Source organism: Chelon labrosus, assembly GCF_963514085.1.
Source record: "Chelon labrosus genome assembly, chromosome: 20".
NCBI lineage: Eukaryota > Metazoa > Chordata > Actinopteri > Mugiliformes > Mugilidae > Chelon > Chelon labrosus.
The window spans coordinates 16,689,818-16,717,307 of record NC_140353.1 but is presented as its reverse complement, the minus strand read 5'-3'; the positions used below and the strand labels follow the sequence as shown (position 1 = coordinate 16,717,307).

The following is a 27,490-nucleotide window of genomic DNA, read 5'->3' as shown; positions in this document are numbered from 1 at the left end:
TTACATAATTCATTCAAGTGCTCCATTCTGTTGTTTTATGAGTCATAATGAATTTTCAGGAAAAGCCTGTTCTCTCTGCACTCGTGTTTATGCGTCTGGTGTGACATTTGAATGTGTGATTGTGTGCTTTTGTCATTTTCATTAGACCTCTACAGTAGGATGGACAGACTAATGATGTTCTCACTCTTTTTGACCTCTTTCTGTTCTTCCCCTGACCTGGACACAAGCCAGCTATAAATTTCTGGATCGTGGCATCTTGCTCAGTGTCTCTCTCTCTCTCACTTACACACAGCCTCTTTTAATGTCCCCCAAAACCTTTGCGCCCCCACCATGCCCAACCTCTCGCCACTTCCCCTGTCACTATAGTAACCTTAATTACATTTACAGCCTCGGCCAGTTCTTGTTGACAGCCATTGTGGCTGAGGGGATGACCACCAGTAGCACTTTGCGCTGCCACAGCAAAATGCTCCGGCAGGGTTTAACTGGGGTAGAAAGCAGGCTAACATTTGTGTGTGGACAAGCCTGGCTGGCTAAGGGACCTCATCTGTGCCACTGCCAGATATCAACCCACTGTCAGTTTTGATTGAATAAATCCTCATCTTTGCTTGGCTTCAGATTCTTTCTTTCTACTTTTTCAGCTGGGCATTTTAGCAAGATTTGAGAGGGGATTCACCCTCTGGGAGATTTATGGCAATTAGCAGGCTATTATCCAAAGATGCTTATTGAAGTCCATATAAGGAATATAGCGAACACTATATCCATACAAGCCACTAGGGGAAAATAACTTGAAGGCTTGTTTTGTCTGTCTTGTCTGTCTCATAAAAGCCAAATAACGCATTGTCATACAACAACTGAGCACAATGGATGCAAAATTAAATTTGGCTCTCCAAGAAAATATACTCACATGCAACAGTAGAAGGATAGCACGCAATTCCCATGACAAACTAAATGAGTAGGGCTCATTTCCTCCCCCAAACCTTGTTCGTCTTTATTGTGGTTTCCATAGGCAGCTATTATGGTGCTGGTAAATTGGTCTGTAATCAGCATGCAGGGCCACCCTGCATCATACACCAGACATGTGATGGGAAAGTACTAAAGTGAGTTTTTCCTACGACCTGTTTATATGGCAGTTACATTGACTTTGAAGTTTACTGAGAGATGTCACATCCAAACATGTTTTTTGTCTTTCCGTGTCTTTCTCTGTGTCTTGCTTTCATTTCCCCACTTTTTGGCCTGGAAAGCACAGCACTCTTTAATTATAGGTTTTTTTTTTTTTTGTCTCAAGGCAGTGATGAATAGGTGTAACGAAGTGATTGTTTGACACAGGAACAGAGCTGTCTTTTATGAAACATCCCATCTTCAGTAGAGACTCTCAGGCCACACAGAGTGTCCTCCTTATTACTTTCTGATTGAGCATCTGTTATGATATAAACTGCAAAACAGTGACCCATTCTCAAAATACAAAATTGACTTTATCTATTGTATTGTTCACTTTCAAAACACAAAGGCCATGACTATCTTGTGTGTTGTGAACAAGCGGAACCACAACAATATGAACATTGGAGGGGTCAGGGAAGACACAATGTTGTGGTGGGCGGAGAGGGAGTAACTGAGAAGAGAGACAGGAGGGGGAATTTGAGACATTTTTGAGGTCTTTGTTGCTTTCTTTAGTGGCTGTTTATGCTAGTGGTAATGCGCTGCAGCATGGCCAGGCGGTCAACTGGCTGGAGAATGATAACCTCAGAAGATGTTGCTCCCACCCCTGCAGTCACAGTACTTGGACAAACAATTAGTGTCTCTTTCAAGAAAGACGGCTGGTTTGTATGCAGTTTTATAAGACTAACCTTGAATAGTCCTCTGGGGATGCGCCCATAAATATATAGAATATCCATGTACAACTCCATTTTACCAGACTTTCACATGTTACATAAAGAGGAAGAAGATTGTCCTGAGGACTTCAGTACATTCATCTGCTCCAGTTCCAGGGCACTGACTTGGAACACTTGGAACAGAGCTGTCATTGAAAGACTAGTTTGACATTTTTAGAAATTTTACTTTTCAAATCTATTAAATCACATTTTGTTTCCCAAACTGACTTTAGCTTCAGTCTTACTTTTTTTTTATTTATTTTTTTTTACACCTGAGCTTTCCCTATTCATTGCAAGCACAGAAAGAAATGTATCTGATACCCCTGAAAATGCTTATGCAATTCAGCATCTTTAATAATACTGGTTTCTCGCTATCAGGATGTACAGTAAGCTCTCCGTGTCATTGGTATCTACTGTACCTTTGCACGTCTTTTTCAAACTGCCAAAGCATACCCAGTGTAACTGGAATGCAGGGAATGCTAGGTATTACAGGCCATGTGGAGGAAGTAATTGTTAAAGGAAACTAATAATATCCATGGTTCAGAGAGTGCAGGCTACATTCTTGGTGTTGACCAATCTGGGAATCCAGTGGCTGTCGCCTGATGGCTCAGACTCTGGGGGCAATTGCTGATGTTTCAGTGCTTCTCGTGTAGCCAGTGGTTATCTGGGCATCCAGGGTCAAAACTTCCTCTTCAGTGTTCAGTGTTTACAGCCCAACTAGATACCTTGGATGTGAGAATGGTTTAGAGGCAACATCTACGACCAAAATGTTTCACTCGCCTGTTTACATTCACTTAACAGTTTTTGTTCGAGGTATTTGACAAAGGGTATGACTGGGTGTGCTGACTTTTTCTCTCCTTACGGACTAACATAGATTAACATACATGCATGCAACCAAAGCACACTCAAAAGTCATTGGTCAACACCACTAAAGAGTACGTACAGATTCTGCAAACAGACATTTACATATGTGTTTGGAGACTAGGCGTCGAGAAACTATATGTGAAGCAAGTCTGACAAGAAACAACTGAGTGATGTTTCAATTGTAAACTCAGTGACCCAGTCAACCAGTTTTTCAGATTATCTTTTCCACGCCTCAACTGTTACGGTTGCTGCTGTTTTGCACTCGTTAATGCCTCTAGCAGTTTTCTTATCCCCTTTTTTAGTATATTTCTTGCTCTATCATGTTTTTCCTCATCTTCTCAGCTGCTTGTGACATGAACATGCTGTGCTCCTCTGCTCTGACCGGCATCGCCTCCAGACCTGACCTCTCCCCTTTCTCCAGTCAATATTACCTGAGCTGTCCATCTACTCCCAAACACATTCAAACTTAAAAAACGTCCCGAGGTAGCCGTCATGTGACTGGGGTTGTGTGATGCTAGAGGTGAGGATTAACTTAACCCGAGGGCTGGTACGCAGGCTTGCTGATGTGCTTCAGCCACGACGGCCCCATGAACTTTGACCCTTCTTCTCTCATCAGTCATCATCCATCACCGTTTAAGAAACAGAGCTGCTTTTGTCTCCTGTGGAGGGGCTAGCCTCAGCTGCTTTTTCTCACTTATGAAGCCCACAGGGACATGTCACTGCCATTTTGTAGTTGTCTGTGTTTGAGATTAGGGTACATGAAGTGAAACACTCTTTGTTAGTTCGAGGAAGTAATGATAAGATTAGAACATGGGTTGCTCAGGGCCATAGCCCGTTAAGCAGTCAGAGATAGATAGTACTAGAAAATGCTGTCATGTGAATAAACTAGCCTCCATGTTACCAGCACCAGCACAGTTCCAGGAGTTACTTAACCTGATCCGATGCAGATCTTATTTAGTCTCTTATTTTGTCTCTGAACTATGACTTGTTCGGGAGTGAAGAATCCCTAAGTAACACCCTGTACTGTCCACAGATGAGGACACAACAGGCGCGACGGAGAGATGTAGAGCATCATTGTGTAACTCCTATCCCCAGTTCTCAGTGTGTGTGTGCGGGCTTTGTTGTCCTGTGAAGTCATGCATTAGAGGATAGCTTAGCAGCAGCCGAGAGGAGCTTTTTCTTTCTTTTAATTACAGCACGGCCGGGTCCAGCCAGAGACCATTGTGCCAGAGTGCTGCGAGTTCCCACAATGGAGCTGCTCAGCGGAGAACAATGAGTCAAATTCCTGCCCGTTCCCCACAGGTTCAGAGGCCGGGCTGACAAATAAAGACAGTGGAGTTACAGTGGCTTTGCTATTCTACACCCAGTAGCTTTCCCACTGGCCACCCCAGTGGGGATATTGGTTTGTGTGTGTCCCTATTTGTTTGTGTGTGTCTGTGTAAGTGTGTGTGTGTGTGTTGCACGCTGACTACAGGGTGGCTACTGCTCCCACTGGGAGCACAGGCAGGGGTTGAAAGATGGGGGAGGGAGCTTGTTTGGTTCTTTCTGTAGGAGCTGAAAGACTGTTCGCTCTTTTACAAGTGTAATCAAACCCCTGAGAACGAAAAGTTGGCAACCAGTAGCTGCATTGAAGGCATTGTTGATCAAAACTGATCAGCAATTTTCTAAGGACAGAGCGCTGGACTTGTGTGCGATGGCATGTTCAGACCTGTGTCCTGTTCTTTAATGTGTTAGTCAGCTCAAAGGGAGTCCTGGACTATACTGAATGTACTAGGCCACTTTAAATCCGGTCTCCTGTTTTTGTGTTGCTGTATGGACAGGAATTGTTGACATTAAGACAGGAATAGCCCAGCCATTTGCAAGAGGAAAGGTTCTGTTGTTTATATTGCCAAAAATGTGTGCTTAAACAGCCTTTAAGTAGGCTGCATAGCTTGAAGGCGTCCCACTGGGTCCAGTTCCATTTGTGTTGTACAAACTGTCCAGTTCTTGCTTGTCCAGCTGTCCCAAAATATGCCTGTTTGAGAGTGTTTATCCATACTTACACTGAAACGGTTGTGTTGGTAACCTGTTCTGCACATTATCACAGTTTGCTGAATTTCAGGTGGTGGGTGGTAAGAAAGACCCCACAGTGAACAGCAGGTGCCTCGGTTAAGAGAGACACTGGCATATGCCACTCACCTCCTACACCGTGTTACTGATCAGGTTTCCTTCACATCCCCCCTTCTTCCTTGTACACTTTTAATTATGTGTGAAAATACTACTCTGATCAGTTCGATTGCACAGACTTACAGGAATTTATCTTTCTTATAATTTTCCACAGTCAATCCACTCATAATAAATGTTTATGTTGTGGGATCTACTGTTTTTTTGTAAAACATTCTCTGAATGTATGGGGGCAATAGATGTTTGTCCAGCTTCGCATTGCAGTTGACATTGGTGCTTTGTGTCTGTGCCTCTGCTTCACAGTTACGCCCACTTGGTCTGGTTTGAGGACATTTGCCAAGTGGTTCACAGAGGTCATAAAAGTCCTCCAAAGTGTTTCATCCTTTGCAGGCTTTTGAGAAGCGTTCACACAGTGCCTCCCTCCTGCTTCACCCCTCACAATTCACAATAACGTGACAGTCTATCTCTTTTACTGGTTTCTCTGCCCTTAATGAAAATTGATAGTCTCTCACACATGCACATGCCCAAGCTGCCATTGATTGGGGCCCAATAAATGTTTTATAAGCCTCACTGTAAAGACACCCCTTTTTTATTCAGAAGGTGTCAGTGGTTGAGTCCAGAGGGATCTATATGGTATGGTGTGGTCCTTCTTGGGGGACCTGAATTTAGTTGGATAGTGTTTCATTTGCCCTATTCTCAGTAACTTGTGGGGTTTAAGTTCTTTCTCTTATGGGCATTCACATTTACAGATGTTTTTATTTGAAAACTCATGCAAATGAGATTGGAGTGAATTTCCCAATTCTCTGATGTTTGACTTCTGGGGCTGGATAGGTGGGGAGGAAACTCCAATAAATAAAAGAATAAAATAGAAATAAGGACAGATTCTGTTTTCCCATACCTAGTCTGTTTAGATGATATCATCACTCAGCTAAAGAACATGGGTACAACAGAAGCCTTAAGTCTTGGTGTAACTAAAACCGCAACTTTCTTTTGTTGGCGAAGACGGTGGCACCATTCCACAGGAAATGCCTTTTTAACACAGCAGGAAGGAGAAACTTTGCCCCCTCGAGATCCCAAGTCTTTGTTTGCATCTAATCGCATTAAGTGACTGGCCCAGTGTTTGTATTTGGCTTGTGCTCACGTCGGTGTGGAGTCCGGCCAGTGCTCAGTGCTTTTCTTGCAATTTGAAGTTGATCTGCTTGAAATGCCGGCCACTCGGGGGTTAAGCTTAAAATTCTCTGAAGTCCTGCCGAACAATTATCATTCCAAGGAATGAGGAAAATTTAATGAGCCTAGCTGGAGTTGACTTGTGTGGAGGCTAATGGTTAACAAGTCGTGATGGTTTTTCCCTTTGATTCAGAGGAAATAAATTGAGCTTTCACGTGCATAATATTTTCTCTGGGATTAAAAATGCTGCCATAAGTTAACTTTGATGCCATAATGTACTTTTAATGGCTTTAGATGGCGTCCTGAACCAAATATGTTTGAGCTGAACTTGAAGCAACAGAAAAATTTGAACTATTTCTCTTAAAAGTTCATGACAAGTAAGAAAGTTAAAGTGTCTTTAAGAAGTTTGAAGCAAAAGAATTTCCATATTTACTTCATGTTAACCAAAATAACCAACTAGTTGTCAACACATTTAGATTCATGTCTTTATGTTGTGCATAAATTGTGCATAAAGTGCATAGAAAAACAGTATGTGGCATAATATTTTTCAAACTGAGCCCCACCCACCTCAAACCAGCAAGACAAGCTCAGAGAAAAACATAAATTCCTCAAATGCCTCATGATATGAAATAACCAAAACTGTTCCATTTATAGTCAAAAAATGGTGTTCATGTAGAAATACCATCACTTTGATGACTGACAGAACAAGAGTCTTTACAACATGATAACAATTGGTCTAAACTTTCATTTATAATTCATCTGTGCTTGTTTTGTGTCAGCAATTTGAAACAAGATACTTTCTAATGCAGAATATGTGCTATGTATAGTTGCATTATTATTAAATATATATCAGCAAAAACATTCATTTTCTGGTTTTGTTCTTGTAGCATGTTGAGACAGTGCTCCAGTCTAGTCGTGTTTGGTCAGCGCTGACTGCCATATTGAATACACACAAGTGTCTTTGTCTTTGCTTTATGCAAACTGTCAACAACAGATGCACGGAGTGAGTGTCACAGAGGCATAAAAACGTGAGTGCCATTCAGAAATATAGCCACAGAACACACCCACTGGGTCTTGACTCATACTTTGAATTTTATATGGATGCATGTGCCGATGTGACATGTGGCTAAAAAGTCATGCTTTCTGCAACTTAAATGTCAAACTGAAAATGGATCTACCTAGGCTCGTCCCATGCTGGGGAATGTTATTTGTGTGTGTGGTGCGGTCTGAAAGAGTTTGGGTGTCTTGCAGCTGACAGGTCTTTCAGAGATGCAGGGCGCAGGGCCATGTAGCTGCAGCTGCCCCCTCTCAGTACACTCTTTGATGGGGAGAGAAGTGGCGTTTACTTCCACACCCGCCGCAAGACATGCACACAAAAACACATTCATAAAGGCTAACTTTTCCTCCTCTGTTGTCTCAACATTACTTGTTGGTCCTAACTTTGCATGCATAGCAGCAGTTTTGTGAATATGTAATGTTAAAGTATAGAATTACTCTACAGTATTAGAAAAGCCAGTTCAATGTAAATTCATGTGAGGTACGTCCTTGTATGTTCAGTAACCGCAGCTGTTGGCAGTGTAACAGTCCAACTCATTTGTTATTGAGCTCCAAATAGTAGCAAAGGGACGGCCCCTGATACTGGCCCGTTTATTGCAAACACCCACACCCACACTACATCCATACACACACACAAATATCCATTGTTTAACCAGCCCAACAGACTTAGAAGTCTCAACCGTTACTCTATTGATGCCGCGTTTATCTAGCAAAGATAGCGGCCCCACCTGTTCCTTATCTGCACTGTACATACACACATTTACAGTATAAGGGCAAATGCTAAAGGATCTAACAACACCTGAGAGCATTGTTTTTGTTTTGCATCGGGACAAAGAGGCTTATGAATGACAACAACACACTGGTGTATTTGAAGGTTTGTCTAATGAGTCCTCCTGTTTTCCCTTTTCGCCTCGTGTGGTCAGGTTTGGATGACAGCTTGCAGCAATATGTTACCAACTTTGAGCGGGAGAAGATCAGCGGGGAGCAGCTGCTGAAGATTACACATCAAGATCTGGAGGAGCTCGGCGTGGCCAGGATCGGACACCAGGAACTGGTGCTGGAGGCCGTCGACCTGCTCTGTGCTCTGGTCAGTACCTTTTAATGTGGCTGATCACATGTTTATCAGCAAGGATGTTACAGATGAAAGCATAACTGTGTGAGTTAATTATACCTTTAGGATGCTCTTTTGTAATAAATTTTTGGACACTGGTCTCTGGCCCTCCCCCTCTTAGTGTCCACAGCCACTAAAAACTCAGCCTGTAGTTTCTGGTTCGGCAACTAAAGGAAGCAGCGAAGCAGAAGGGATCATAATTTCCCACACAGCTCAGCGGGGTGTGGAGGCACCAAAACACACAAAGAAGCCAGAGGAGAACACTCGGAGAAGAGGAGAGTCTGGGTCAGAGGGGCTTTGGGCTCTACTTAACAGTTTGTGGGAGCTGTGGGAGATCATTAGAAGCAGTTAATAGTGATTATCATGTAGCATGTAGTGGCAGTTTGATCTGTTAGTAGATCCTTCTTTCTCTCTTTTTGCAAACATCAAATACATACATACTGAAGATATGTTTGCTTTCGGTCTCAAATATACTGACAGAAATATCAGACAACTGGTTTCATTCTTAATGCCGCAGCCTTCTGCACACCCCAACAGCTTTTGGTCCATTTCAAGATCTCATGTTTGGCTCCTATTAGTCACTTTGAGAGACAGTTCAGTAGGTGTCCATCATCCCAGCTCCCAGATGAACTTCCAACAAAAATGTCTCTGCCTTCAACTTTCCAGCACGAAAGGAGTGATGAAAACCGTCCATGCTCCAACTGAAAGAGAACCAGGTTTTCCAGCAGATGGGATCGATTTGGAGTTTTATCACTTCCTGTGCCATAAAAGTCCCAGATTGTGGTCCCTGCGTTTTGATCAGCGTCAGCATTTCTGTCTTTATGCTCTCTTAAAATGCTTTACATTAATCTTTTGCAGCATGTTTATTTTTACCCCGAAGAAACGTAAAAGTTCCATTTTTTCCTCCCATACGCGGGGCTGCTCCTCTCACAGATGCTGAAGTGAAAGCTGTGGCTTAAATATGTGTGAATCAGCTGATTTAATGTCTCAGGAAATAAAATTTCTGTGTCAGTGATCCATGTTCTCAGTGCACAAAAGCCATGTATCAGTTTTCGTGCTTCCTGAGCATTATCATTGCTTGGCTTTTTTGCTTTGTGATGGAGCAGATAAATTAAGTTACTGAGATAGGCGCTCTGCACGGCAGTCGGTAGCTGCAACCTTGAGCTGAAATATATCCTGTGATGACCAAGGTCAACAACCACTCTGTCTGTTTAACTCTGACAGAGACATGCAAATTTCATTCATCTATTTCCTTTGAGGATGTTTATCAGCATACACTGTTATCTACCCTGTTTCTCTCATCTTTCTATAAGATGAGATATGAACCTACCCTCTATCAGTTTACAGTGAATTATCTGCCTTTAACCATTTGAATGTACATACACACAGAAACACCTGGCACGTATTTGGTTCCTTCTTTTGCCTTGATGGATTTACTCCTTATAGAATTTGTGCCATATGGTACATCACTTGGCCCCATAACCTCTTTTATTATCAAAATAATCAGAACCAGATATTTGTTCATCCCTATAACCTTTTTGCATTGCTGCAGTGAAAGCCCAAGTAGTTTTGATCTTTTTGCTCTAATGTTCCCATAAAATGTGATGTGAGTTTGTAATCCCGTATATGTATATGTGTTTGCGCCGTAAAGTGTTATGCACTTAGGAGAGGGAAGTATTTGGCACACTGTACTCTCACCCTTCCTCTGTTTTCTCTAAGACATAAGGCCAGGAATTCTGCACTCTCTGCCACCTTTAACCTCTGATTGAAGCAGTGCAGCTAAATGTTTTTTGTCCGTTAGGGGGTTTTCTCATTAAGAATGAGGCCTCAGCATTACACAGGTCCCATGGGAGGAAGTGAGGCCCAGATTCAATTAGCTTTAACAGAGGCAAGGTCATTGCTACCGACAGGAACTCAGGCCACCAGCACCCGAAACCCCCACACTTTCTCACACTCTCCCCCGGACTTTCTCCTGCTTTATTTACTGTTCGGTCAGACACTTCCTGTGGAGTTGCTACTTTGGCTTTGGTCTTAATTTTTTTTTTAAATGTTGAGGCATGGGTACATACGGTATCTTTATGTCCTGGCAGTTTAAACCAAAATTGTACTGATTAATGACCGAGCGTATAGCCCTTTAGGAAACATTCATAGTCATGCTTCTCCTCCACTCACAGTTGAAACTGCTGTCTAGGGACAAAGAAAGAACATTTCAATTCATTTTACTGGACTTCTTTTAGCCTTGATGTCTTCTGCAGAGTCGGTGCTGAAACCTAACACATCTTTATTTGTACCCAGACCTCAGCATCCCACTCAAAGTCCACCACATCATGATATTCACACATACACATACATTAGCTGTATCCCAAAGCCGCTGAGCGTACAGTATATAACACATTAGCCGTAGCTCATCATAGGCTGCAGTGCTGCTGTAAATGTTAATCTGTCCCAAGGTATAATGTAAGACTAACCTTAGATGGTGTACTCCCTATCCAGGCTATAGACATTTGTATCTTTTATAGTCAAGTCAGATCTATGATGCCTGTGGTGAGGGCAGGAAGCTCTGTGTTATTATAGCCGTTCTCCATTTCTCCTAAGGACACTTAAAGTATATCAGTATATAGTTTCTTCAAAGAGGCCTGGCTAGAGCTTACACGAAAAAATATTCCGCCATGTTGATTCTAGATTAACGCAGTGCCCCTTAAAAAAAAAAAAAAAAAGACGCTGAAAGAATTTGGCTCGAAATGTTGTTATCGGAATGAAAAATTGTATTCGACTGAAACCACAGATTTTTCCTCAGACGTGGCTTCTAGCTCAGCTGGCAATGCGGGACAAAAGCTCGCTGGACATCTGTGAGCTAGTCAGAGCCGGTGTGACTGTGTGATTAGCCTGCTAATGAGAAAGCCAGGAGAGATGTTTGATCTGGAAAATGCTCATGCTAAAAGTTCCACTTTGAATATGCGATTGGCTGATTGAGAATCCAAGCCATACAATAATCTCTTTTTTATGTATCCCCTGATTATATTTGCGTACCTTCTAATGCGGTTTCAACAATCCGTTTCATATCAGGAGTGGCGTGAGTAAAGCTGCCTACAGCTACTGTTTGACTAGTCCAATTATTCCAGTGTTTTCTTCGGGACTCAAATGAGTGAATTGATCTGTTTTTTGAGCACATGTTGGAGCGTGGCAGTGGAATAAAGGGAGACACTAACCACTTGCAGATCTCCTTTGTTGGTTGCCAAACACGTGTTGTTATACTCCTTGCAAAGCATATTTAGCTGCTGGCATGTCACACATGGAGCAGCATTGCTGGCAGCAATGCAACACCCAGTAAGCTGATATTTACCAGGACAGGGGCCAGACTAGCCCTCCTCTGCTTACCTATAGCACATTACATATATAACACATTATTCCAGTCATATTTTTTCAGTCACAACACTCAGTTCAGTTGTAGCCCTGCTGTATTTCAGTTCATAGCTGGTTTGTACTGTACTTGGTGACCCTTCAAGACGCTGAGCATGGCTGCTTTGTGCATGTTAACAACCTATAAATAGAGGAATGCAGAGGGAGGAAGTAACCACAGCACAAGAATGCAAACTTTGCCCCACTCGATAGGACTCAGGTGATGGCACGTGCACACCCTCAACGCACTCCCTGGAACAAATTCAGAGACTGGCGGGGCAATATCATGCCCATGTTTTCCTCACAGACGAGTGCACTTAAATCATATCTGTCAAAGAAATGATTACAGACATTCACAGTGCAGGAAACAACATGTTTTCCTGGGGCAAAAAAAAGCACACGCCTCCAATGTGTAGACCGTGTAAAAGGATTTTTTGCTTAGCTCTTTTTCTTTCTTTTTTTTGTAAAATATTATATTTTGTTTTGTTTCAGAACTATGGAGTGGAGACGGACAACTTGAAGAATCTGGTCGTGAGGATGAGAGCTGCCACCAACAGTCTGCACATGGCTACATCTGACCGCAGAAAAAGCCCCGCGTACGATGGAAGCACCTCACGCAAGCCTCCCAATGACTTCCTTACCTCTGTGGTGGAGCTGATCGGCGCCGCAAAGAGCCTGCTGGCTTGGCTCGACAGGTACGAACACTCCATCATCACCGATTACCTGATCGAGTCAGATATCACAAGGGCAAATACCGCTCTGGTTTTTTATAGAGACCTTGTGGTTCCATACAGTATTTAATCTAGCTATAATGGTCAAGCAGATATTTTTTTTTTAAAACAGTTTGCACCAGCCATTGCATGTCAACTTAATATTATACACAGAAACTGGCAGAGTACCCTGTACTCTCTTGTTGACCTTCCCCAAACACATTACACCATAAAAGCAGAGCATATTAAGCAGGATGCCAGGATTAAGTGTTAGCTGGATGAAATTAAGCTTCTCGTTCTGTGGCAGGCTTGGCTAAAGCGGGCGCAGTGATGTCATTGTATAAAGGATAGCTGCAATGTTGAGATGAGAACAGACATTTCTGTGAACTCTATCAAAGAAATGTTGTAAATGAAGATTTTAATACAGTTTTAGTATTTGTTCTTTTAGTTTGTCAGCGTCTAAACAGCATGAAATGGTATTTGTTCACCGTCTTTTTTATAATGCATTGTCCTGTTATACTCAGTTTTAAGACAGCTGATGGTCGTTGTTCAGATGGAAAGTCTACAAAAATACTTAAGCACACAAGAAAAGTTAACTTGACTATATGAAGTAAGTTCCATCTGCAGGTCAGCCTGCTGCTCTAATCAAATATAATCATCCATAATGAGATATTCCAGGGACTGCAAGGTGGTTTCAGGAGTCATTTTGGAGATCATAAGTGTACGTTTTAGATAGAAAGACAGGAGAAAGAGGCAGATAAGGATATAAAATGGCACCAGAATGGTGACATTCTTGAGTAATAAGTGTTTTTGTGGCCAGTCACACAAACGCAGTCTTCTGAGTGACGGTTGAGAACTTCAACTCAACTCTGCAATCTGTCACTGGTTTCCCATCTTCTCACTTTCTCCCTTTGTTTGCTTGCAGGACGCCTCTTACAGGGATCAGTGACTTCACAGCCACCAAGAACAAGATCATTCAGCTGTGCCTGGAGCTCACCACCACAGTTCAACAGGTCTGCACGCCAGTTGGTTCAACAGTACACGTGTAGCTAGCCCCTAGGAAATATGCACACAAACACACATAGCTTTTTTTTCCACTGAGCACATACCACCCTAGGGGCACAGACATGCAGGATAATGTGTAGGAGAAAAGCGTTATGGGAAATGTGGTCTGGCAGCCATGACAGAAGCCTGAAGCCAGCAGTCTGAGCACATTATTGCAAAAACTGATGTTTTTCTTGGGATGTTTTCCTCCTCATGCAGGCTAATGAGGAGACCCCCTTGCTGTGGGGACGTTTAATGGTAAACGTCGCTTTTGTGTTTGCAGTTTCATAAAACCCATGAGCGTTCTTTTAAAGGTGGCTGCCAACATTCCCCAGGCTACCGTACTCCTTCAGCCATGTGGTTCCTGTTTTTGCTGCTCCGAGACGCTCGCAGTGGGAGACCAAGGCGTCTGAAAGTAAATTCCTGTGTGTAGGTTTAATGCAGGGATGAGGAGGCGGTGCATCTGATTGCCAGAAAGATGGCTTACAGATAAAATGGAGCAGCAGCAGCAGACATCCTTTATATTCCACTACTTTCTGCAGAGAATTGCTCTGGCATTGCATCATGGTACAATTTGCGGCCCGTTTCATGCAACCTGTGGTGGTTGGTCATACATACAGACTTTTAAACAAATGGAGCTGGTGAGTTTCTTCAGTATCAATGTCAGGAGTTGTACAGTATGTATGTACATTTTATCCCTTGTGGGTTTATCTCAAGTAAAGCCTGTAAGAAACTCATTTTACGCTGCCAGTGAACGTGACTGCTTAGACTGCAGGTGTCATTTTTTAGAAGGTTATTGCATCAAAATAAATTCCTTTCCCAGAGTGCCTATTTCCTAGCCAAAGTCTGGGATTTCACCAGCTCTGATGATTTACTATGGGTGTCTCGGTCATGGCCATCCAGGAGAAGCGGGGGTATACATTTCCCACACTGCCATTTGAAGTAGAGAGGTTATGGTGCAGAATAAACTCCTGGTAGGTGCTGAAAGAGTCTCGTAAGACTTCAGCGATTAGTTTCCTCTCACAGCTGGAGCAGAGATGCAGTTTGGTCCCCTAGCTTTAAAGCTAGTCAGATGAGGGAGGCCTATTTCTAATCCCATCATATAAGTATCTAGACGTTCACTTAGACTTGGAAGGCTCCTGACTTTGTTTCTCATTAGTTTGGATTTTTCAGTCGGCTTATTTTTCCTAACTTTTGGGCCGGCATACGAAGCACTGGTTAATAAAACAGGTTGCACGTTAGTCTGCCGCAGTGATTAGTTTTATGATGGGGGAGGGCGGCGTGAGGTTTGCCCAGGCCGTTCATGAACTTCAGCCAAGAATTAGGGCTTTTCAGATCACACAATTTATGTGTTCTGTCTGAATGCAGCCTGTGTGTACACACACAATGAGGCACGGTTGTAAAACTGTGAACGCATCACCCATCTTGGCTGACCCAACGGCTTGGAGGTTGTTGTCTTTCAAAGAGTGCATTTTTCATTGGTCCCCCATGTCTTTTGTTCATGCCTCCCACTCGTGCATTGTTGGAAGTGCATATGAAGTTTATTTCTTTGCGTTTTTTTATTTTTTTTAAAGTAGAAAAACAGATTCTATTGTGTAGGCTGAAACTGGGATTTATGAAGTACATCCATCACCACCATCATATATTGATACCATATGACTATCAGGATGTCAGAAGACCAGGTCTCCAAGAAATACTGCAGTCCATGGACTTTTTTGCTACTGATGTAAAGTCAATCCAGGTTCCCGCACCGTGCCAGCACTCCTCTCTCTCAGCCACTTCATTGCTCGGCCATGTAAATCCGCTCTGGTGGCAGATCAAAGACCCAGAGAGCTGCACACAGAGAGTCATCTGATCCACACTGGTTGTGGGATCAAGTCCATAATGTGAGGGATCAGTACACACAGAGAATTGTCCCTCAGCCTCTCACAGTGCTTAGTTAGGATCTGGCCCCTATCTGGTACAATGTCTTTGGTTTTGACTAAGATATGGGATTACTTTTGATGTCACAAACAGATTTTGGAAGGATGGTCCATGACATTGTTTACACATAATTTGATACCAAGAAGTAAGAGAAAAGTTCTGAAATATAAAAGAGACAACTCATGTCTGCAGCTCATAATTATGCTGTTTTGCTTCATGACCTCTAAACATCAAAATATGTATTTTTAGTTCAACCCTCTTGGCTCAGTCAACAGTTTAGTCATCCAAACATGGGTCAGTCTCTAAAAGAAATATGCAGTTGCTTGTTTACATAAGCTTAGTCAAATTCCCTCTGAACCCACAGTAGATTCTTGGCTGACATAGAATACATTGTATGGAAACATGATTTTGGGACCTGTGTAAGTCAAATCAAAACTATTGCTTTTTTTTCCTACCTTATGTTTATTTCAGCTTTTCTGTTTTCTGCTCAGTAAGGGGAACACGGCAAAGTCACGTGTATAATACATAATACAACAGAGCTCAGTGCTTCAAGCAGGGATTCAAACACAGATTGAAAAGAATATTTAGGGAGCACAAGATGTTTCGTGCTTCGATGTGAAGCCGTCGCTCACGGCCACAGAAAGCCATTGCAAATCTTGCGAGTGCAAACAAACCAACGGGGTGACAAGCCAAGAGCGCTTGAAAACACACGCTCCCCTTTAGCCCAGTGGAATGTGCAAGCTATGGAAATATGGAAAAAGTAGCTCGACCCCCATTCGCTGTCTGCACAATGGATTTACAAAGAGCAACAGAGCAGGCCTTGTGCACGATGCATGCCAGTGCATGTCGCTGATACCATAAGGACTACAGCACCAGTTTATTTTGTGTTGACAAAGGCTTGTGAATTGTGAGGGCTTTCGAGACACAGAGACTTGTTTTATATTTTTTGTGCTCTCAGGTTTTGGCAGAAGCCTCTCACCTGTGTTTTGACGGATGACTTCCCTCGGGTCATTCCCAGCACAGAGCCATTTTCATGAGCAGGCAGCCCCCCGCCCCCTCCACATTCACTGTGAACCCCCTTCCCTCTAACCATTGGCCCTTTCACCACCAACAACACAGTTGTCAGGGGAGGCTGTTGCCTCAGCTGTGTCAAGTCCAGCTGCATGAAAGCTATGTTAGGACACTTGGAGGAGACGGTGGACAGTTTCCCGGCTGACTTTGCAGATTATATCAGTGGCTTCTTTGCCCAGTCACAGCTATTGTCTTGTTAGACTTCCAGAGACCTCCTCCTCCACTGGCCGACACACTTGCCACTGTGGAAAGCAGCATTGCATCTAAATGTTCCACTGTTTGGAAGATTTTCTGAACACATGATCATATGTTTCCCTTCATGCCTTCTACACGTTGTTAGTTGTTACCGTTCAAGTGTTTATATGGTTTTCACGTTGCAGTATAGTAAACTGAACCACAGAGGACATTATGTAATTTTAGCATCCACATAATTTAGGCAAACGGGTCATTTAAAACTAAAAGCTGTTTATTTGTGGCTGTTTTTTTTCTCCGTTCTATATGAGGAATTCTGATTATATCGTATTTGCCCTACCCCTATACTTTTTCTCTCTCAAGCCATCGAATAATTTCTTCCTTTTCCGTGTTGTTTACTGCTCTCAAGCCTAATCTGTCATCACTGTCTTCTCTGGAACAGGACTGCAGTGTTTACGAGATGGAAGAAAAGATCCTGGACGTTGTAAGTATGCTGTAATTCTTCTTTTTGTTTCTCATATTGTAAACTAAACGAGAGCCAGAAGTTCCTATAAAGCGGAAAAAAAGTCATTTCAGTCTTTTTACGTAGAGATTGTGTGACATGCTCTCAGCAGCAAGGTCAATTTTCTGAGTGAATAGATCAGACAGGTCCATAGGATCGCTGGTGGAGGAGGCGGCTCTAATACGCCCTAGCCATCAATCAGTGTTTCCTGTTGCTGACACTCTCCAGACTCCATGGACTAACACTGTGCTTACTCTAGCACAGCCCACAGCGGAGTTGTCTTTGTCCCATCCTTTTGTACTCCCTTCTTTTTGTCTCCTTTTTTTTTTAATTCTGAATGTATCTTATTTGTCCTCATTTTCAGCCTTTTTTTGTTCTCATGTTTTGGGTTTTACCATAAGCTCAACTCCACATAAAGTTTAAAGCACTGGTTTTAAACAAAATGCTTTAGAAAAAAAACTCTAATGATGACAAATTACAGTTTTTACCCTTTAACGAGCAAGGAACAAAGAAGGGGTGTGTGCACAGGACTGATTCAGTGTTGTGCGTCCACTGTTACATCCAGCTAATAGCAGTGTAATAGTCCCTCTTTGTCTATTAATCTTTGCAGTAAACATACACAAACAAAGAAGCATTTCGATAGGGAGTAGTTTAACCTTAACTGATGAACGATAAGGTCTTTGTGTCATACAAAAATGTTATGAGTCGCAGTGTAACCCGAATAGTTGTAACCTGTAAACCACACAATAACTCCACTGACTACTATAGGCACAATGCACCATTAGAGGATTTAGCCTCTTGTTCATCCAAATGTATTTACCGATGCATTTTGCTGTGCCTTTTCCTCTGCAGTCTAAGATTTTGAACAACATCTGCGATCAGACCGTGAGAACCACCTCTGACCCCCTGATGAGCCAGTCGGCCTGCCTGGAGGAAGTGCAGCTGACCGATATCAATCCTGGCGAGGGTCTGGTGAGGATTCTTTTTTCTGTTCTTTTCTTTTTTTTGACGAACTCTAAACTTGCTGTCTGCTCCTTGGATTAGCTGACCAGGAATGCGTGCAATGTGTGTGAAATTGAGGCCTTCGCATCTCTGTCATACATTTGTCTCCCTCAGGGAACATTTTTGTGTTTTTACCCGAATCATAAATAAGGTTTATTGTTTGTTTTTCTAAACTCAGGGAATGTACATCAAGTCAACATATGATGGGTTACATGTCATCACCGGAACCACAGAGCATGTAAGTATAACCGTACGCTGACCAGTGAATACAGTGCAGCCCTTGATACACTCTGTCTTAAAAACAAAGCTGATATTACTTGCACTCTCATCCTCCTCCTCCTCCACACCTTCTTCTTCACTCTCTTGTTACAATATCTGAAGGAGTTAAGAGTTGCTCATGTGTAAAGGGAACAGTGTCTTAACTCGACTAACCAGTAAACATCACAAACAGCCTCCACAAAAAGAAGTCCTACCTTTTTTCTGCGCACTGAGACAGTCAGTCAGTGACTAACGCGGCAGCATCAATGCCACGGTTGGATCCTCACGCCTCCGGTCCCTAATCATGAATCAGAACCTGAATCATCAAAAATAATGACTAGTTAATCCCGTTTGCCGCCTGTGTGACACAAAAACAATTCAACTGATATTCATACACGGAGGGAGGCGTTTCCTCGTGACTTTGAACTTACAGTGTTTGTTTATCAGATTTCGTTTTTGAAATGAGAATTATAAACCCAGACTGTTGGAATCAGGCAGGAATAGCAGCAAAGTAGCGTCCAGATTCAGTAAGAATAATAAGTTGTGTGCAGCAGTTTTATAAATGTGTGTATGTTTGTTGTTTAGTCGCCTGCAGACCTGACTAGGAAGATCCATGCGGGCGATGAGGTGATCCAGGTTAACCAGCAGACAGTGGTGAGTATAGCATTTCACATATTTACATAGAGTAATACTGAGCACACAGTGGGAGTATTAATAGAGCTGAGTGTGTTGTTTTGCGTTCTGTTAACCAGGTGGGCTGGCAGCTGAAAAATCTTGTTTTCAAACTGAGGGAGGACCCTAAAGGTGTGGTACTGCTTCTTAAGAAGAGGCCCACAGGCACAACAGGTTTCACCCCCGCCCCACTTAAGAACATGCGCTGGAAGCCTCCGGTACCTCAGGTACACACACACACACACGCACACGTGCATTCACGTGTACACACTTCCTTCTTTCACCTTTGAATATCAACAAAAAACTGTGCGACTAATCATTGTCAACCAATTATCAGCTTTTTAGGGAGTTGGTTCCAAAGCGGCAAGTTTAGACAGAGCCACCCAGAAAACGCTGCTGGCTGAATTGAATGCAACATTGAGTTTTTTCTTCATGCACAACAATAGAGGCAAACAAAGTCCCATGATGTCATTCAGTCTTAGAGATAAAGCTGCCCACTTCTTTTGTTTGTGTCTGCTTAGCTCGTATTAGGTGATGTTAGAAGAAAACAATAGGATTTAAATAATGTATATGGGTGCACTCTGTTTTCCCAAATGTATGTTGTTCAAAGAAAGGTCAAAGGTAGCTGAGCCAATAAGGTTATATGAGTGTAATCCAATTTGCTATCCATCATCATGTGAACACATTAGGCTTACCCACATCTCTGCACCTGAGTCCCTTTTAAAGGACAGGGCAGCAACAGGCCCATTGCAAACCTCCGGCACTGTCTTATCATGCACAGCCTGCTTTATAGCTGAGAGGGCAAAATGAGATCATATCAGTAAGGAGTGGGGTTCTCAGAACAACAAAGAGGCTCTGAACACAAAGGTGTCCAGTGTCAACATGTGCGCAAAGCTTCTTGTTTTAACAAGTAGTCAGTGATATCAGAGGCAGCCATCTCAGTTTATCTGTGATAATACGGCTCCAGACGGAAAAGCGGAGACAACTCGTCACCTTCATACAAGAGTGAATGACACCAGCTTTGTATTAGTGTACAGTATCTACACATGGTAGCTATTTGGACAAGAAAAGAAGGAAGTGATTCAAGAGATCGTAGATTGGATGTTTAGTTTGTCATTATCACATCTTCTGCGTTGCATCTACACATATATCATTTTCTCTGATGAGACAGGCCGAGTCGTACATTTAGTCAAGGACACAGTGTTGTTGAGTGTTGGGAAACATAACTGTGGGGAATGAGTGCGTAACTCACAGGCTATTTTGGACTTCACTCACAATCTTTCCATACCTCAAACAAGAAGGTTTATGCTCAGTGAAATGCACGCGAGCACTTAAACGTCTCACCACATCTGGTGGGCTCCTCCCATTTGCCAGTAAGTCATATTTAGGCTTAATGTGGGATTTGAAGAAACGAGAATGGAGACTGATACTATACATCCAGTGAGAAGGGATAAGTAGATGCACGCTGTAGGTCATATCATGTGGTCTGAGAGATACTTTCAACTAATAATTGTCCTGTATGTTTTTCAGAATAATTCCTCCCTGATCAGAACCCAGTCTCCCTGTGGCTCAGCTAATGGATCGACCAAAAAGGAGAAGCCAGCTATCTTGGATTTGTACATCCCCCCTCCTCCTCCAGTGCCATACACCCCACGGTGAGCTGCCCTGTTTTATCTGCAGTGTTTACAATAGTTTTTTAGGATTGGTTTCAATGCAGCAAGTTGAGCTCAAAAACTTAAGGAAAAGTTAGATTTGCCAGCCTGCAGTGAGAACATCAACCTTTGCCACGTCTCCTTAGTCAGAACTTTAAGGCTGGTGGATAATGAGTGTGCCTCAGGCCCTCAATCGCCTTACTTCTTCCCCCTCCTACTGCACATTTGTTGTTCTTGTCTTCAACCCACTCTGCTCCCACCACTCGTAGTCCTTATGCAACAAGTGTTTTATCTTCCACCTTCCACCTCTTATTTATTTCACTGAAATTAGACAGGGTCGTTAACATAACATCACTTGCCTACAAATCACCCTCATTGTGATATGTGTCTTTGTACAGTAATACTGAGGAATGTCACGTGGACCTGTGATTAAATAAACAATCATTTGTTCCTCTACGCAGAGAGGCGAGAACAGAATCCTTCCCCAGCATTACTAAAAGAACAAAGGGCTCTGAGTCACCCAACTCCTACCTGGACCAAGAGAGCAGACGGCGCTGCACTGTCGCCGATTATGACAAGCTAAGCGTTGGCTGTCCCATCGAAGCCAACGTGATACAGCCCAGGATGAGGGAGCATAAGTCTTCACGTGGTCAGTAGTAGCCTCTCATCGTGGATGTTCCACTGATAGATATTGAGTAAACATGTCGGTAAAATTATGAAATTGACAAATATGAAACTCTTGTCTTAAGGTAAGCCTCGGCCACTGTCCATGCCAGCGGACACCAGCGTTGGAATATATGATCCTTATGCTAAACCCTGGGCTCATGGAAGGAAAGGTACATACGTACACATGTTTTTGCTTTTAGGTTAGTTAGTACTAACCTTGTAGTAACCTCACTTGAGGTTAAACTACTCTTCAAGTACTCCAAACTACTCCTCTGTAGTTTGACATGGGTGCTTTTAAATACTTAAGTTTGTACAAATGATCAGTGACAAAGCTACAATATAGAAATATTTTGCTAGGTGTAAGTGTTAAAAGTTTTTATTCATGTTGTCATGACCCCATTAAAATAAATTAGTCTGACTGAAAATGGGGTCAGAAATTCCTTTTGTTTATCTTCAGTAATAATGCATTTATTAAAACCTAAATGGGATCCGATAACATTATTTGAACTCTCTTCAGTGTTCCTCTGACAACGATTTCACATGTCTATAATATCAAATTGAGCATCATATTTTAAATGCGCTAAATTAAGTGCTCACATTGCTTTATTATGAAAAACAAATCTGAACAAAGTGAAGAAGAGGTAGAAGCATTTTTTCCCCAAAGTCTTTATAGATTTTTCGTTTGCTTACAATATTTATGGTTGGTATAGTACAACCCTCCATCCTACCTGTAGAAGCATATTTGTAACACAGGCCTTACAAACACTTCATACCAAATTTAAAAACTCTTGCGTGATGTTTTTTTTGTGAATAATAAATACAACATTTATTTATATATCCCTACATTAGCATTACAAAGAGCTTTGCACAAAACAAGCAGATCATAAAAGAAAGTAGTGACTGGATGAGATTACAAGTAAATAGAACAAATACAGTATGAATGACTTAAGATGCCTGCAAGGAGCTTTTAAGCTATGAATAAAAAGCTGATTAAAAAAGACTTTGTTAAATCTGGTGAGAGTGTAGGAGCCATAATAGAAATATATTTGATTGTTTGCTGCGATATGTGTAACTGGGGTGTGTCTATTAATCTAATACTACTAACTAATCTTGACCAGGTGACGTGTTCCACCTGAAAGGAAAACAGTTTTTGACAGCTGAAGCATCGTTCACATTGTGTTGTTCTATGGAAACTAAAGTTCCTTAGAGAATAAACAGACTCTGAGTCTACAATATAACATTTTGTCTCTATGTTTTTATTCATCAGTAAGATCAGAATGTCAATTAGAGTTCCGGTTCAGTGGCTTTAAATGTTGGCTGAGCTTCCATAACGAGGTTAAATCATTAAACACGAGCTTTCTCATCATGTTACACATTTTATACACATTTGTCTTTGCCAACCTAAAAGGAATGCCCTGTGTTGCTGCGAGTATTTGTGGGCTGCCTGATGACAACTTAATGAGAGGTCTTGCAGATTTCACATTAATAGCACTTGGCAAAACCGTTTTCAGTCTATGATTGAGGACTCTTGAGGTCTGTCTGTGCTTGTTCAATGTTATCAGAGAATAGATGGAAAACAACTTACTGTTTTTAGTAGCTCAACATACTGCGTTGTTGGAAACAACTGTTAATACTTGTCTGTCTGCTCTAGGCGAAGACCTCCTGTACAGATACCTGAGCAACGAGCGGATCCCCACCATTGCCGAGGAGGTCCCCTCAGTGTCTCCGCCCTACAGGCCCGCAGGGGAACGCCATCTCGTCCGAGTGGACCACATCCGGGGCAGCCGCTACTACTCCAACTCGGACCTCCACAACAGCGCCACCATCCCCTACCAGGACGACGTGAAAAAGGCCCCCGTAGCCCCCATCTCCAAGCGCACGTCGACAGAACGCTCACTACTGGTCAGTTGGATCACGCGGCTTAAGCTATTGACTCACTGATGATGTGCTTCCTGTCCGGGGCTTCCTGTTCCTGTCTTGTGTCCTTCTTCAGTGCCTTTGATATCTAATGTCCAGCTGTCTTTTTGGCAGCTTCGGGCTTTCTCACACTCCTCTCTCCCCAAACCTCCATACTTCCCTGGTGTTACTACTACTACCAACTACTACTCCTCAACCAAACTTGCTTTTGTAGTGCTCACCACATTAAGTCATCAACCCTTTAACACTGCCCACAACCCTCATCTCTGACTACAAGCCTCAGCCTCAAGAGGATACAGCTTGTTCAGGTTTAGAAAACTTTTGCCTTGTGTGCTGTTTATGGACTTGATTCTCTGTACATATTAAGTTATGTCATGTTTCATTTCAAATCTGGTACCGCTATTTAATACTTTAGACACTGACATTTTGAAAAAAAAACTTGCCTGATATCCCTTCAGATGTGCTTCTTTGGTTTTTATTTGCATAAATAATTTATAAGTGAAAATTGTGTGTACAATTGTTAGCGAAACTGCTTTTGTTTTCATGTAACTTTCTTGTTTTTCATGAACCGTTAGCTACCGTCATTACCGTCTGCCAATGGTTGCCTCTTGTAAGCTATGCACAAGATTTCCAGTCACTTTAGTTGACTATGCTGCATTGGTTGGCCGAAGGGTGTTTATATCTTGTCGACAGCAAATATTTGTGCATGTTTTGAGGCTATGCACTCCATTCACTGAACTTTTGTATCCTGTGTTTCAGTTTACTCTTCAATTACCCACCTAAAGGGCCTATGCTATACGTACAGCTGGTTGACAGTAACAACTGGTCTTTTAAAGCCAGTGTTTTGAACCAATCTTTTAGGACACGCAGGTTGAGCGGCCTTCTGTTAGCTCACGCAGATCAGACAGAATGACAGTATTATTTAAGAAACTACAGGGAAGACGTGTCTGCTGTTGCTTTATCTGCCTTTTTGTAAGATTTGAATAGCGATTTATTAAAAATTGGAGTTCATTTCAGTGAATTTTTGTATTGTCTTTATTTTACCAGTGAATGTGGAATGACTGCTAAATATAATGTATGGGATGGCAATGTTTGTGTCTATACATACTTTAAATTAGTTATTTTATCAGTACGTTAACAGTTAGTAAATGAAAGGCAGCTTTAGTCACCACACAGTCTCTCAAACCTGCTTCGGCCTTTGAGTTGAACCCTACGTCTGTTTTTTAAGCATGTGGTGAAATGGGATAGCTTATGTCGAGTTACCTTTTCTCTGTAACTCGGATGGTGATGGTTATGCAACCACTTCCCTCTTTGATGAACTTTAAAGTCCAGCTGGGGGACCATATGGTCAAAACAGGTTTTTCCAGCTGGGGATCTTTGTCCTGCACATATGTTGTCCTTTAAACATTTAAACGGCAGGTTAGGATTACCTGCCCATTCGTTTCTATTGATTTTTGAAGACCCTGAGAAGGATCGGCAGCTTTCATCAAGGAACTGAAGATCTGACCTGCCATCAGGAACGACCCACCGCTCTCAGCAATCCGCCCGTGTTTTTTTTCCTCTGTGCATGTATTTACTGGTCCAGAGGAGGCTCTTTTCTTATCTGTCCTTCACTTCTTCTTCCCCATGCCTTGCTCTGCCCAAGCTTGCTGAGCTGTAGTCTCCTGCGGTCCCCACTAATTTGCACTTTCCGAAAACCTGTGGTCTGCCTAAATGCTACCTGTGCTCTGTTTAAACCACTGCATAAGTTTGCTAACCACTAACATTTTATGCCTGCACATCACACATGGTTACAAGGGAATGATAAGCAGAATCATTGCTAGTATGTGCATGCGGATATAAACTTTCTGTCTTCTTTAAATACTCCCTTTTTTTACTCTCCAATCACAGATATGTATATATGGATGCAAAGAATGCTTTGGTCTAGATGTCACATGCTATTAAATGCATGTATAATTTAATTCCCTGCAAGGAAAGATAATTCACTTTTTTACTGCTAAATTTAAGGTACAACCACACAAATGATGGCAGCTACTTATATAAAATAATCACAAAAGGAGAACTAATCTGAAGGTTTGTTGGTGTGTCTCAGTCAGATTGAGGCCTTCAGAGCTCACGTGTTAACACTTAAATCTTTATGTATCACAGGGATCTGACTGGCACTCTAGCAGTGACTTCCTCAACCGGTGAGTTCCTCTCCCACACATGCATACAGACACACGAGAAAAAGTAGCCAATAGGTCAAATGAGAAGAGCAGGGTGGGTCTATTTTTCCAAGAGGGAGTGACAGTCAGCGGGCTGTGGAATCTTTTTAAAACAAGTCAGCGGGGGGGGGGCTGCTTTTATGATCAGAATCATCTGTTTAATTAACACTTCAAAGCCTTTACAGATGATTTATGTTTTTTCTGAGCATTACAAGCCTCACTTCTCACTTGTGAATTGATTTAGAGCTTGTTATTCAACTGGTTGATGCATTTGTAAACACATTTGTCTGTCTGGACCCCCGGAAGCCAACATCTCCCACTCACCAACGTGTCCATCCACCTCCGAAACACCATCGCACGCTGAGGAATCTTTACAAATGTCACTCATGTGACAAATCCCGATTCTTCTTCCAACTATAAATAACCCCACCCCACTGCGATACGTGACGACATTCGAGGATTGCTGCGCTCTCTCCAAATCCACTCTATCCGCTCTGGTCTTGGATGCAGGGCCTGAGGAAGCGTGACTCCCCACATTAACGCGGCGGTCGATGACTAAATGCCTTGCACAATAACCCCACCTTCCCCGGCATTTCTATTCCAAGAGCCTCTCACTAGAGCGTCACATCCGTTTCATTGCACACTTGATCAAAACACGTCACTCACATTTACCATACCTATTAGATGCCGTAGTAAAGCAGATGACTCATCGCCGGTGGTGTTCATGAACGAGTGACACCGGTGAAGAAAATGGTATTTGATTGACAGTGGATGTAATTAAATGTCGTATTCATTTTGGTTTATCAATCTGTGGAAACAAACCTGTTTCTTTCCTCACGACAAAGCATAAAATGTAATGTCTTTCTGTCATATGTCAAAAGTACTGTAAACAAGCATGCCAAAAATAATGATGATCAGGATCTCCTTCATCAAGCTACTCGTTTAAAGAGGGGACAAAGATGTGAAAATGTATGGGGGACAGGAGGAGAAGAACGAAAAAATGTCAGCAATCAAAAGGCAGGAAAAAAAAAACGAGTCAATTTCATACTCTGAAATTGCAGGGTGAGGCCCAGCTGAGGTAAATTGAGTATTCTGAGCAGTGGGAATGAGCTTCTTGTCTGCCCATGCTGCTGTGGCTGGTTTCCAAACGTATTATCAGAACCACTGGCACACCAGCTAAACGCCAGCCCTTAAACGGCCTCCGTGGTCGCCGTCTTTGTTCAGGCCAAATCAAAATGAGCCAGATTGGAACACAGATAAAGATAATGACTGGTTATGAGTAAGCTGGGAAGCAATGAGTATGTGTTGGAAGTTTTTAAAAGACACTTTTGTCTGAGCGAAAGTATGATGATGTTGGCTGAGGCAACTCGGCGCATGAGATTAATTTATGTGGCGTGTTTTGAAGCCTTTCGACTGTTGTGTTGACTTTTCATGTGTCTGTCTCGTTTCTTACAGGTATAACCAGACACATATACGATCCTGGTCCTTCTCTCAAGCTGTAAGTAACAAATCATCAGCGCCTCTGACTGAAAAAAAAAATAATTAAGCGTCACCCAGTCTGTGAAATCACCTCCTTAAATCTGAGTTTGCTGCATCTACAGTGCGATGTGAGGAATGCTGCTGGCCTCAGCGGGAGGTGGTGAAACCGAGAGCCTCAATTACAGGCTCATTACATCTCACACAGAGATAAGACAGCATAGACGATATCTCTATCACATACAAACTACCAGACAGTATGCAGAAATTCAACCTGCTGACCATGCTTCTTCCCTGAAGCTTTACTGCCCAGTTAGCACCTTCGCTTTGTGTTCATCCAAACTTAAGATGGTCATTGTCCACAGAGGACTCGTCTTAATGACTTTGGTGATCCCGGGGTTTTTCCACTATGAGGATGACATCTTATATTTTAAATGAAATGGATTGCCATGGAACTTTTTACAAAAGTTCCCCTGAATTCTTACATTTAAATCCCTAAAAATCCCCAGCAGGGTAAATTGTAAATTTAAATCTTGCACTATCAGCAGGTCAACACTTTTTCTTTTTTATATA

At 42.4% G+C, this 27,490-nt stretch overlaps 1 protein-coding gene across 1 annotated transcript in view; it reads left to right on the top strand.

Annotated features, from left to right (window-relative positions):
• LOC311505532 (connector enhancer of kinase suppressor of ras 3-like) overlaps positions 1-27,490 on the top strand; it is a 45,814-nt gene that overhangs the window by 7,177 nt on the left and 11,147 nt on the right. Inside the window, exons 2-15 of the mRNA XM_084569150.1 lie at positions 8,042-8,205; positions 12,121-12,323; positions 13,264-13,351; positions 17,011-17,052; positions 17,923-18,042; positions 18,251-18,310; positions 18,916-18,984; positions 19,083-19,229; positions 20,533-20,657; positions 21,116-21,303; positions 21,404-21,490; positions 22,972-23,222; positions 25,386-25,423; positions 26,897-26,939. Coding sequence (XP_084425276.1) covers positions 8,042-8,205; positions 12,121-12,323; positions 13,264-13,351; positions 17,011-17,052; positions 17,923-18,042; positions 18,251-18,310; positions 18,916-18,984; positions 19,083-19,229; positions 20,533-20,657; positions 21,116-21,303; positions 21,404-21,490; positions 22,972-23,222; positions 25,386-25,423; positions 26,897-26,939 — 1,625 coding nt within the window. The remainder of the gene's footprint in view (positions 1-8,041; positions 8,206-12,120; positions 12,324-13,263; positions 13,352-17,010; positions 17,053-17,922; positions 18,043-18,250; positions 18,311-18,915; positions 18,985-19,082; positions 19,230-20,532; positions 20,658-21,115; positions 21,304-21,403; positions 21,491-22,971; positions 23,223-25,385; positions 25,424-26,896; positions 26,940-27,490) is intronic.